This window comes from Dasypus novemcinctus, chromosome 5, assembly GCF_030445035.2.
Source record: "Dasypus novemcinctus isolate mDasNov1 chromosome 5, mDasNov1.1.hap2, whole genome shotgun sequence".
NCBI classification, from domain to species: Eukaryota; Metazoa; Chordata; class Mammalia; order Cingulata; family Dasypodidae; genus Dasypus; species Dasypus novemcinctus.
This window is the reverse complement of record NC_080677.1, coordinates 98,710,423-98,722,397: the sequence shown is the minus strand read 5'-3', so window position 1 is coordinate 98,722,397 and position 11,975 is coordinate 98,710,423. Positions and strand designations below refer to the sequence as shown.

The following is an 11,975-nucleotide window of genomic DNA, read 5'->3' as shown; positions in this document are numbered from 1 at the left end:
TTGATTTTCATATTAGAATTGAGACATTTTCCATGGCTTTGTTATTTTTCACACATATTGCTCTGCCTTGGTAAATAAAAGTGAAAGGAAAAAGAATGAGACATGGGGGAAGGAGACTATTTCTTAAGCTTATTTGTAAGAAAAAGAATATCCTTTTTTTGTCCATTCTGAACTTAGAAAATTTAATTTTCTATATAGTACTGAAAAAATTAGTCATTCAAAAAATATATAAGCATTTACATTAAAATATAACTTTAAATACAGCCCTGTTATTTTCATCAGGAACTTTATAAAAGATGATGTATATACACACACATATTAAAACAAGAAAAACCATTTAACATTGAAATGGAAATGGAACATTATGTGTAATATAATAAATATCCATTATATCAAGTCCACAAATTTTTATTCTGAGTTAGATTCTTTTCTCCAGTTAAGACCTGTACTATATAATTTATTATAATAACCTTATCAGTTAAGCATACAAATGTGAAAAGAGAATCCAATTAATCTGACTGCTAAAATAATATAATTCTTAATATTTTGCAACATATTTTAATCTATAACATATAAAACTGTCATTTTTTCAGGAAATACAAATCCATGTAACTTCTTTTTCAATGTTAAAAAAGCAAAACAAAACCCAGAGTCCATAATATGAAAGGAAATAGAAGCTAATCTTCTTTCAGAGATAATCTTACTGCCTTAACTCTTTGGCAAGAAATGTCTTAAGTTTCAATATATTTCATTTAACTTAAATACTTTATTTACACAATATATAACTTTTTAAGCAAAATACTATACAAAATGTTATCTTTATACATTTAAAGAATGCTTTTCCTTGCAATGTTTTAGAGCCTTTTACATTTTCACTTCCAATGTCATTTGTTCTACATGTTTTCATGTTCTTCCCCACCCCTGGTATCTCAGAGCTGGATTTTTAACAGTGCAAACTGGTGTCTGATTAAAGCTTGAATCTGAAGATCTAAGATTGCTACATGCCTTACTGAGGATTTTCTAAATAAACTGTTGGTTAAAAGGCACTTGATATCCAATGCATACATTTTACTTCTTACATTGTCTTTACTTTTGTAACTCTACATCTCTAACAAATACTTTTAGAGATATTGTATAATTGAGAAGACTCCTTTTAATTGCCCTCCTTTTGAAGTTCATGAAAGGGCAAGTAAGTACCCATCACTTCTGTTAACTTTTCAACATCTTCTGTCTTTATGCACAAACACTTAGTATGATTAATTCACCTAAAATACTGAGAGAATAAATGAGATTCATGGTTATCACTTCTTGCTTCTATAAGAGACTTGTAAAAATGACTTAAGATTCACCCACCATTACTGAGCTCTACAATTGAGTTCTGGATTAAGGATCTTATCCTAAGTGTGGCCTAGGTTTACTGGCATGAGGGATTCCTGGCTTTTCTTACTTTGGACAGGTTCATTCTTGTATGCCAGTGCACATTTGCCAAACCACCAAAAGGTGAACCCCAAACCCAAACTTTAAGTTTTGGAATCCAGACAAAAACCCACATGCTCAGTGTGTGACTAGGTGTCAATCAGGTAAAGGAAACCCTGGGAGAGGCCCTCAGGGTTGCACTCTCCCTGTGGGTCACTGAGGAATCTTGCCCAAGGTGAGATGGAGTTGTCACTTACAGGTGTGGACATCAGTCATGCTTTCACACCTCCTGCAGCGGACATAGCAGCACCAGATAAACTTACACTCACATCTCTCCACGTGCCTGACCACATGGGTGTTGTAGCCTCGGCCGCAGCAGAGGAGGTTGCACCCGTCTGCGCCCTCTGACGTGCGGTTGCATTCTCTGCCTTGTGTCCCTGGGATCCCTAGTTTCTTATCCTCCACACAGTAGTTGGGAGACTTATTAATGTAGAGCAGATCATCCTTGTGGATTGCTAGTTGTCTCTGATCTTTTTCTCGTCTGCGCATTTTCCTCTTTATTTTTTCTGAGATTTGGACACTGTTTTCATATTTATCCTTCAATAAATGGCCAATCTTTTCAAAAGAAGACATGGTTTTCCAGCATGTTTTCACAGCACAGGAGCCTGAAACTCCGTGGCAACGGCAGTCTATGGACATCAACTTGGCGACAGCCTGAAACCAACAGTAATTTGTGTTCAAACATCAGTTATAAAGGATTTTATTCTACAACAGAGGCACGGCTAAACTAATCATTTACCTTTTGGGGTACATTTCCTCCTAGATAATAATGAAGATTTTGATCTTCAAGGATCTTTAAGGTCATTTAGAGTTCAACTGTTCTGTGCTTCTCTTGATCTGTGGATCAAATCTTCCCAAGTGTCCTTTAGAGTAGTAGCTGGTAGACCAGGCTGATTTTTTAAAAATTAAGAGTTTACCTGAATACAAAGGGAAACTACTTTGTTTTCTCATTTCCTATTTAATTTTGGGTGTGGGAGGATGCTCATGTTCCAGTATGTTCCTAATTATTAATACTATTTCAAGCCTTGCTATTCAGAGTGGTCCACAAACCAGTTGAGCATAAGTATCACCTGTTAGAATGTCAAACTCTCTCTGTCTTGACTCCAGACCTTCAGAATCAGAATCTGCATTTTAACAAAATCTGGGTAATTCACGTGCACGTTAAAGGGTAAGAAGCATTGATAGCTCAGTTATCCTCAACTCTCATGGTGCATAGAAACAACTGTGGAACTTTATAAACTAACAAATGCTTGAGCCCCTGAGATTCTGATTCAGTTGGCTGGGGTGGGATCTAGGCAATGGCATTTTAGAAAAGCTGCTCAGATGATTCTAATGAGCAGCCAGGAATGAGACCTACTGACTGAACTGAGAGTTCCTAGGTTTGATCATCACAAATATCAGTAACATTCACCGGGGAGGGTGGAACATGCTATCCCCTGGTCGCAGACCACATGAGAAACCCTGACTAATCAACTTAAGTTGGTCCAAAGGACAGGGGGCAGGAGAGTGTGGTTGCTCCCAGCAAATTCTTCCCTCTTTCTGGAAAATTAATCCAAAACATATGCCCTGACCTTGATGGATCAGCAGCACCATCCTGACATGGAAAGGGGGATAATATTTACGTAATTTTTGAATTCTAAATGCTGAGCTTAGTTTATACAGACTGAGGAATTAAATAAGATTATATTTGTAATAGCGCAATGTCTATCACACATAAAAATTTAAATAAATGCCCCCTTTTTCTGAAGAAGAAGGCACAGTAAGAGTTGAGATAAAATTTCAAATGGAGTTAACAGTGCAAAAACAATACAGCGATTTCAATAGTTTGAGGGCTCTCATCTCTTAAATATAATACCAAGTTACCCAGCATAGTTTCCTTCAATCCCCAGAGAATGGCAGACCAGATTAATAAATCGTAAGGACTAGCTGTAGAGTTGATTTTCTGTCAACATGCTGGGTAAAATGAAAAGTTGATCCACCCATTCAATAATTTGGAAATTAAGTGTGTAATCTCACTGAAGAAAGGAAAAAGCTACAGCTTTAATTCCAGTTATAGCTCTTATCAAAACTATAAAATGTAAGTGTTTATACTTTGCTTGTTTGTACCAAACTTAACATGTTTACAAAATGTTACATTTTCTAAGGAAAAAAACAAAACAAAACCTGAGCCAAGTAATGAGACAGACTATTCCAAATAATTTAAAATATTTATAACCTTAAATTATAACATTGTATTGATTTATGCAATAATTGATTTGATACTTATTAATGTTTAAAATAATAACCAGAATATTTAAATCCTGTTCTTTACAGGATGTCAAAAACAGGCACTTTTTCAATTAAAAAAAACCGAGGAGCTAATAGATGTACCCATTTCTTAGTAACTCAGGACAAATGGTACCTTTCAATGATATGAAAGTAATTTATAAAGCAGGCACAAAGACTTACTGGGTTGAAGTTATGGCATTTGATAGTCAGAAAGTTCTCAATGCTTTAAAAAGTCCAAATAAATGTTCAATTTAGTGCAATCTGCCTACTTTTTCAGATTTTGAGTGTCTATAGTACATACAGGAAGCACAATTAAAAGTAGCTGATAACAAAGAAAACTGTCTGAAAAAAAAAAGCCAAATATCTAAAAATGCACATTTATGTTTAAATCTGATCAAGGTTCCTTATAACCATCAATTTGTTATTATTTAAAGTTGCCTCTTCCTCTGGATGATGGAAGAGACAATTTTTTCTTTTATTAATGAAGTGAGCCGTCATGTAACTTGTTGCCAATCTTCCAAGTGTGGAAGGCAGAGTAGGTGCTCCTACTCTGATACTTTTAAACAGATACTTGTTCAAATCTGGAAGAAGTAATAAAAACCACCTTCATAAACAAAAAGAGTGACTACCAAGAGGTCAGTGGTATTGGGAAGGCTTGAGATGGTCTGGCTCTTCTCTAATTCTTCAGCCTCAGCCCTGTCCATAAAAGTGACACACTGCTTTACAGGTTTGAGAATAAAAAGAGAGATTGATTTTTAAATTCAGTTACATCAGCTGCTGAGTTTGTGTCATCACTTTGGGGGAGCAATATTCCTACCATAACAAATTAGCCCTTTTAAATATATGGAGTTAACTGTAATTTTTCATGGCTAACATTTAAAAAAAAAGTTTTATTTATTACCTTTAAATTATATATCCCTAACAATAAGCCTAAGAAATAGTATTTTTATCTTCTATATATATTTTAAGATGTAAAGGTAAATGAACTTCAAGAAGAAGAATCCCGAAAACTTAACATGAAATTTGAGTAACTGTAGCCCATAATACTCCAAGGAAAGAACTTGGACAAATAGGGGTTAAAAGAAATCCAGGTAATTACCATTAGGGGAATTTGATGAAATGCAGAGTTCCCAGTCAGAAAAATACATGCACACATACACACCCAGTTTAACTCTACAGAGCTTAGTGCTTCTTGGAGCATATTTTCATAAATTATTTTACTTTATTTTTATAATAGGAAGAAATGACTTGCACATAGTAGGTAGATAATGAACATGTATTTTACTTACTTATTATTCTTATTTTACAGAAAAATAGTGTGGTTAAGACACTTGTCTTACATAAGGAAAGTTAATGATACATGGTCTTTATGTGCAAGTAGGATAATTTTAGTAGAACAGACAGAAATGAAAGTGGAAAATTCAAGTATATTTAAGGAAACTGCATGAACACTCCAAAAAAGCATACATTCTGGAACTTTCAGGTCAGGACTGTTAATTAATGTTAAATAGCCATTCTGAACGGCAGTGATGGCAGAGTCACTTTCTGGTAACAGGAAAAGTAAGAGAATAGCAACCGAATAAGTTGTGTGTGGTTATGAGCAAATTCCTTTCTCTACTCTACTTGAGTTGTTAAGGTTTATAACGATATTAACAGAGGAATGTTTTGTTAACTATTGCAAACAGATGTGCACATTTTGTGAAATATTTTTAAACTATGGGAGAGCAATTAGGAGGGTAGTCTTTAATTTACTGGACTTCTCATGTAAATTTTGGCTTGATAAATTTCTAATGAAGTGCACTAGGAAAGATGATTCATTAAAATGAAGTCCTTAGCATACAAAATATATACTAGTAAAACTAGAAACTGAGAAGTGGTCTAAGGACTGATCGTCCTACAGTTTGACTCGGAGGTAATGCAGCAAGTGGTGTTTATTTTCCAGTATATTGCTTTATCCAAACTTCGCAGAATTGGCCAGAAAACTGTTGTGGAACATTTTGTGACTAACATTTCATTTTGTCAATTGTCAAATGACATCTTTAAGTTTTTAATGAAAATTGCGATGTAAGGTTGGATGGGCGCGTATAGAATTCCTGCTGCTCTGAACCATTTTGTCCCTTTCTCTTCAAAAATATATCTGAACCTGCTAAAAAGCAAAACACTAATGTGTAGTTCAACTACTTATAAATATTCTTGAAACAGGTCAATGAAAATTTGGGGTCCGGCCCTTCCTACTTTTTTGCATTACTCATCATAAAACAAATTATGGGGTAGAGAAACTTAAAAGTTTATGAGGTGGATATGGGAAGAATGGAAATATTTTAAGCACACCAAAAGAAATACCCATAAATATTCCAAGTCATATTATTCCCAGAAGTTCTGCCCCTGGAAGACATCACATCATTCTGTTAGCCAATCAACATTTAGCAACATTATTCTTGGAGTCATAACTTTAGGAATGGTGTCAGAAACCAAGTGGGATTCAGAGTATTTCAGGTCAGCGGTTAGAAAATCATCTATTCTGTTCATTACACTACTAAGCGCCAGTACCCACATTTCTCTGAACGCTTTCCTACATTCTAAGTTTGGGGATTTGAGACTAGGAAAATCAACTCAATTGAGTGCATATCTTGAACTTTACTCAGAAGAATATGCAATTAGATTAAAATCCTAATTGCCAATGTTGAAAAGTAGTGAGTTGGTTGCTATTTCATGTTAGTTAATATCCTGGAAACCTGTTTTTGTTGTTTGTTTGTATGCCACCAATAGAAAGAAAAATACACAAATATTTTGAATGTAATACTTTCCAACACTGACAAAAACATCAGTGCAATACCTTCAAGAAAGCCAGGTAAATATTTTGTAATGTTTTAAGATTCTATCTACAACAGTGTGAAAAGGGGGAGAAAGAAATGTCAACAGGAAAAATAAAAACCAAACCTTAAATTCACACAAAAATGTGTATATATGCATGGCTGAATTATTTTCTACATAATTAGGATAACAGAAAGAACCTAGGTAATATGAGATTGTTTTTTGTCAATAAGAGGTAGATTGAAATCCATGCAAAATAATTGCATTTAAAAAAAAATCAGAATGTAAATAAAGATTTAAAAGTTAATGGTTGCAAAACAAATACTGCTACCTCGTTTGAGAAAACACACAGAGTAAAACTAAAAAGATGCCTAATATTAGTAATAAAGATGCATTTTGGGATGCATTAGGGCTTCTAATAATTTCAGAGATAATTTTATTTATAGAGCTTTAATCGTAAGTTTCTGAGATTGTTTACTGGTTAAATTTTTTAAAATCTCTACTAAATTATTTAAAGAATGGCTAAAGAAGATTTAAAATTTACACTGATAATGACATACATTTACTTTGTTTTATCATTTTTAAAATGTGCTAATTTGATTCATTTGCTGTTTTTCTCTATTTTTACTCTAGACTTAAAAAAACATGTTAATTACATTTACTTCTTTTACAGTATATTAGAAATAATGAATACTCCTTTACTGGATAATATTTAAGCTAAAGCAACAGTTCATTTAATTAAAAAAAATAAAACTTTAAGGAAAAGAGACATGTATAATTATGGTGTTAGGCAAGAAGTCCCTTTTTTTGTGAGATAACGTAATTTTTTAAACTTTCTAAACAAAAAAATGTGAAAAGCTTACATAGTTATTTACTAACATCCCTGTTTTTTATTTTGCTATTTTGAATTGAACACAAGCACTAAGGTGAAATATTTGCAAAGCTTTCTGTTTTTGTATTTAAATCAGAGAAGCTTAAGTGAAGAAAACTAGCTGGAAATTGCAGCTATTCTGAATGGGTTCCATTTAGTCACTTCCCCAAAATGTAAAACAAATGCAATATATACTTTAAATATTCCTAAGAAACTGAATCTTGTTTTAATTTATTTCAGGATAATGTGGTAGAGTGCAACGACTTCTTTGGGACCTTTACAGATTATTGTATATTTACAATAATATACAATACGTACTGATATTCCTATCCTAAAAATGATTGCTAAAACATAAATAATATATATTCAACAAAAAGGTTTAGACTATTTTAGAAAAGTCGCTATGAACTGCCATTTAATTCAACCATGTTGTAGAACACATACTTGTGTTAGTATTCATTAATGTGAAGATATAAAAGTTAAATGAAACTACAAGTATATGCCATTTTAAGAAAACATAAAAATCAGAATTAAAAAGGTTAATTATATGACATTCGTCAAATTTGCCTCTTCTCATTTTTAAACATATTTATATATTTAAAATCTATGTATTTAATGTATCTGTAGTCTTCTGTATATTTATCTATATCGTATAAATTTTTACAATGAGCCTATATTTCTTTATAATAAAATAACTATTTCCATTTTTTAAAACTTTGTTTTACAAAAAACATTAGTTAAGCATTGTGTTTTCCCTTTGTGCAATCAAATGTTTTCTAGAAAAAATATGGACAAAACCATTAGTATGTTTAGGAGCTGTTGCCCACTTTAAAAATATGCTTAAAAAAATCAAAACTCAAATTTGGGGAAATAAAATTTGATTATCATTAGAAAGGCACACACTGCGCATCTTATTCCGGTTTGGTCACTAAACAGCTAAGAGGGTAGAACCAAATAACCCAAAAGGAACTTCTACAACCATTATTGTGTATTTAATTTTTCAGATATACAAGGTATACAAAACACATTCTATATTCTAAAACAATATTCAACCCACATCAGATGCTCATCCTAAACTAGACCAGTGAGGTCAATATACACTCATGAAAATATCATATATATTGTAATTGTGAGACTGCAAATGATTTGTTGTTAAATCGTTTGGACAGATTGGTCCAGGTATGTAATCCTTGCGTTATTCACCTAAGAGGCACTGGATTTTTATTGTGTGCTCTAACACATACCTGCCTTCCAGCTTCACTGTTATGCAGGTTCATTGCTAGCAGTGCTTTGCTTTCTTTCCCCGTGGTGTTCCTGATGGGGGGATCTAGGAACTTTCTGCTGAACCACATGCCATACTGAACATCATCGGAACAGCCTCCCCAGTGCCAGCCTTCACTAGCTGAGCCGCCATTCTGCAAGGTGGTGTCACAGGAACATTCAGTCATGTTGCCTGCACTGCATGACCTTGTCACAGAGTGCACCAGGCCTGCGGCCATCACGGCATAAATAAATGCTGTTTCCTTGGTGCCTGGAATAAAAGACGAATCACTAAATTAGAGAGCCATGGTGTCTCTCTGTTAATGTTTAGAACAAAGCTTCCTACTCATCCTCTCATCAGGAAAGTGAATTTTCAATTGCTCAAAATGGATACGTTAGTGAAAGGAAGGAAGATTTCCTATTTTTCTAGTCTTAAAAAAAAAAAGAAATGTCAATTTTCAGTATCCCACTTCAGGAGACTGCCATATAGTGTATAAAATATATTGTACTCCTACCTTAAAACCTTCTTTTACTTTTAAAATCTGAAATGTATACCAGCACCTACCTTGGTGCTTAATACACAGTAACAGCTCAATAAGTAACTGTCGAATTTAAAATTCTTTACATGGATACTGTAAATGGTAATGCAACCTCCAAAGGAAACCAGATTATCTTTCTTTTTAAATTTTAAAAGTATTCTCACAAAGCAGAAGTTGAAAATTTTGGTGTGATTTTTGTTTTAAAAAATGCTTGTTAAAATGCAAATTAATTTAAGTAAAGATCAAAATGATTAGCAGGCAAATGTTATAGTTTACTTCCACATCAAAGTCTGGTCTTCTTTTCAGGATCTTGTGGAGAACAATCACCGATATTAATATGAAACAGTCAGGCACTTTTAGTACTAGTTTATCCTCTTACAGTTTAAAAGGTAATGAACGGTAAGATAATTCGCATGTAAAACTAGCAAAAAAGAAAAAAAAGGAATTTCTATGGAAAAATATCGAATATTGAAAAGAATTTAGCACACCTGCAGGGAGTTTGAGCTAAAATCTTTTAAAATTAAAGCCTCAATAAAACATTAATAAAATGGACAAGAAAGAAAGAGCAGGCGGCTTTTTTCTTTCGAGATGTTTAAAATGGAGTAGAAAGAGTTTCAAGCCCGTAGTCCAATAAACCTTTTCAACAGCTGATGCCCCTGCACTTCAGCAACTGGGAAGAACACAGCCCGCCCCACCCTGCGGGGAGCCCGGCCGCCTCGGAAGGGCGTGCCGAGCACAGCGCAGCGGGAAAGGCCACGCTTCGGCGGCGCTGTGTGTGGGGACCGGGTGGCGAAGGGTCACAGGCGGAGGGAGAGCGGAAATGAACGTGGAAAACAACAACGAATCTTTCAGCACCCAAGTCTTGCGATTCTCTGAATCTGTTGCTATTCCTGGGACGATCCTTCCTCCCTTTACCTTTAGCCTCACCAAGTCATTTTATCCTCACCAAGTCACACCGGGAAGTGGAACTTTGCTTTCTTACAGCTTCCCGCGCCGCGGGTGTGAGCCGAAGGAGGAGGAGGTAGAAGAGGAAAGAGCAGGAGAGAGAGCCAAAGCAGTTGTGCTCGGGTCAGACACTCGTTGGGTTGCTCGGGACAATCTCCCTTTAAAATCACCATTATTCCGTCAAGCTGGTGCCTCGAGCTGGTTAAACCAAAGCAGATGCGGCAGCAGCATTCCCCGCGGCCGACTTCATGTTTCTCCAGCTGGTCACTCACGTAGGGGGGCGCTACGGGGCCCGAGGGGGTCGCCGGGGTAAGAGGAGGGTCAGAGTTTTCCTCCAACTCCGGAGAAGCGCCGCGGGTAGGAGGAAGAGCAACAAACAGCCCCAAGCGCCTCCCTCGGGTCCTGGGGCGTCACCTCCCTCCAGGACGGCACCTGCACCTCGGCTCCCGCCTCTGGCTTCCAACGCTTCCCCCGGTTCAGGTCCACTAAAGGACCTCTTTCGGGATTTAGACCTCGCAACGGAACCACGCAAGCACCGCTTGCTTTATTTAGAGGAAAGGGCCGAGGGATGGCCGCCCTCTGTGCCGCGCCAGCCCCGCGAGTCCCGGGACTCACCGCTGCTCAGCTCGTAGCCGAAGAGGGGGCTGGAGCCCGGCGAGGCGGCGGCGGCGACCAGGCAGTTCCATCTCTCGTGCCTGAACTGGCTCCGGCACTCCTGAATGCCCAGCCGGGCGCCTTCGCGGATGCTGGGCAGCAGGTACGGTTTCCTCTTGCACAGCTCCTTCTGGCGGCCGGTCAGTGGCAGGTTGGCGCAGCCCAGCTGCTCGGGAACCCCGAAGGAGGCGATGCCCAACCACCTGTAAGACACGGCCGCCCGCGCGTAAGCCGCTCCCTCGCTCTGCCCTCCGCCCGCCAATCCCAGATGCTTTCCCGAAAATTAGGTCACCCACCCTGGGGTCTCCGCCCCTGCACGCCTCGGTAGAAGTTTCCTGGGGCTGGGCGCTCCTTTCCACCCTACCCGCGGGGTCTCCATACTCACATCCAGTTTCCTTGGGCTCCGCAGGGGAACAGCGCGAACAGGGTTGCCCACAGCGCGCACAGGCGAGGCAGTCCCAGCAGCGCCGCTCTGTCCATGGCCCCCGCATGGAGTCCACAGCTGCCGACACCCACTCCTCTTCTACCTTCCCCGCCGTGAGGCCCGCTGGGTCAGAGGTCACTTCCCCAGCACCAAGTTGCCGGCCGCCTCCTTTCTCCCTGCATGCAACATAAAAAGGTGTCCTGCGGAGACAGGGGCTCTCGGCAGCCTCCCCCTCGCTTGCAGGGAGCAGTGTGAAGAAGTGGAGAGAGTAGCTCGGGGCCCTCCCCCCGCGCGCAGTTGGAGAGGTGCGGGAGGTGCGGGAGCGTCCCTCGCGTTCCCAGGTGAGAAACTTGTGCGGGTGGAGCGCTGCCTCCATCGCCGCGGGGCGTCTAGTCTCCTCTCTTCTCCTCCCCCTGGCCGCGCCTGGCGCCTGATTGGCCCAGCGCGGCCCCGCATCGCCTCGGCCCCCGGCCTCAGGCTCCCATTGGCTGAGAGCGGGTTCCGTGGGGGTCGCTCCCGGCCCCCGGCTTCCGCACCACGAGTCTCGACCCGGGCGTGTGATGACCTTTTCTCCCGCCCTAGTCTTCTGGGAGCGGGTCGCAGCTGGAGGGGGCTGGATTCATTCATCCCCAAGACTGAAGTGGAGGCGTCTGCTCTAGCGGGCCGGAGTGAAGACTTGCGTTTGATGGGAGACGGCTTTGCGTTCCACCCACTCCAGCCCAAT

The 11,975-nt window shown here is 38.8% G+C and overlaps 1 protein-coding gene across 1 annotated transcript; it reads right to left on the bottom strand.

Annotated features, from left to right (window-relative positions):
• Window positions 1–210: 210 nt before the first annotated feature.
• WNT16 (Wnt family member 16) lies at window positions 211–11,622 on the bottom strand. Its single transcript, XM_004459223.5, has 4 exons — window positions 11,213–11,622; window positions 10,789–11,030; window positions 8,674–8,960; window positions 211–2,130 (listed from the first exon to the last, which is right to left on the bottom strand). The coding sequence occupies exons 1-4, from the start codon at window positions 11,305–11,307 to the stop codon at window positions 1,666–1,668; spliced, it is 1,089 nt and encodes a 362-aa protein (XP_004459280.1). The 5' UTR covers window positions 11,308–11,622; the 3' UTR covers window positions 211–1,665.
• Window positions 11,623–11,975: the final 353 nt, after the last annotated feature.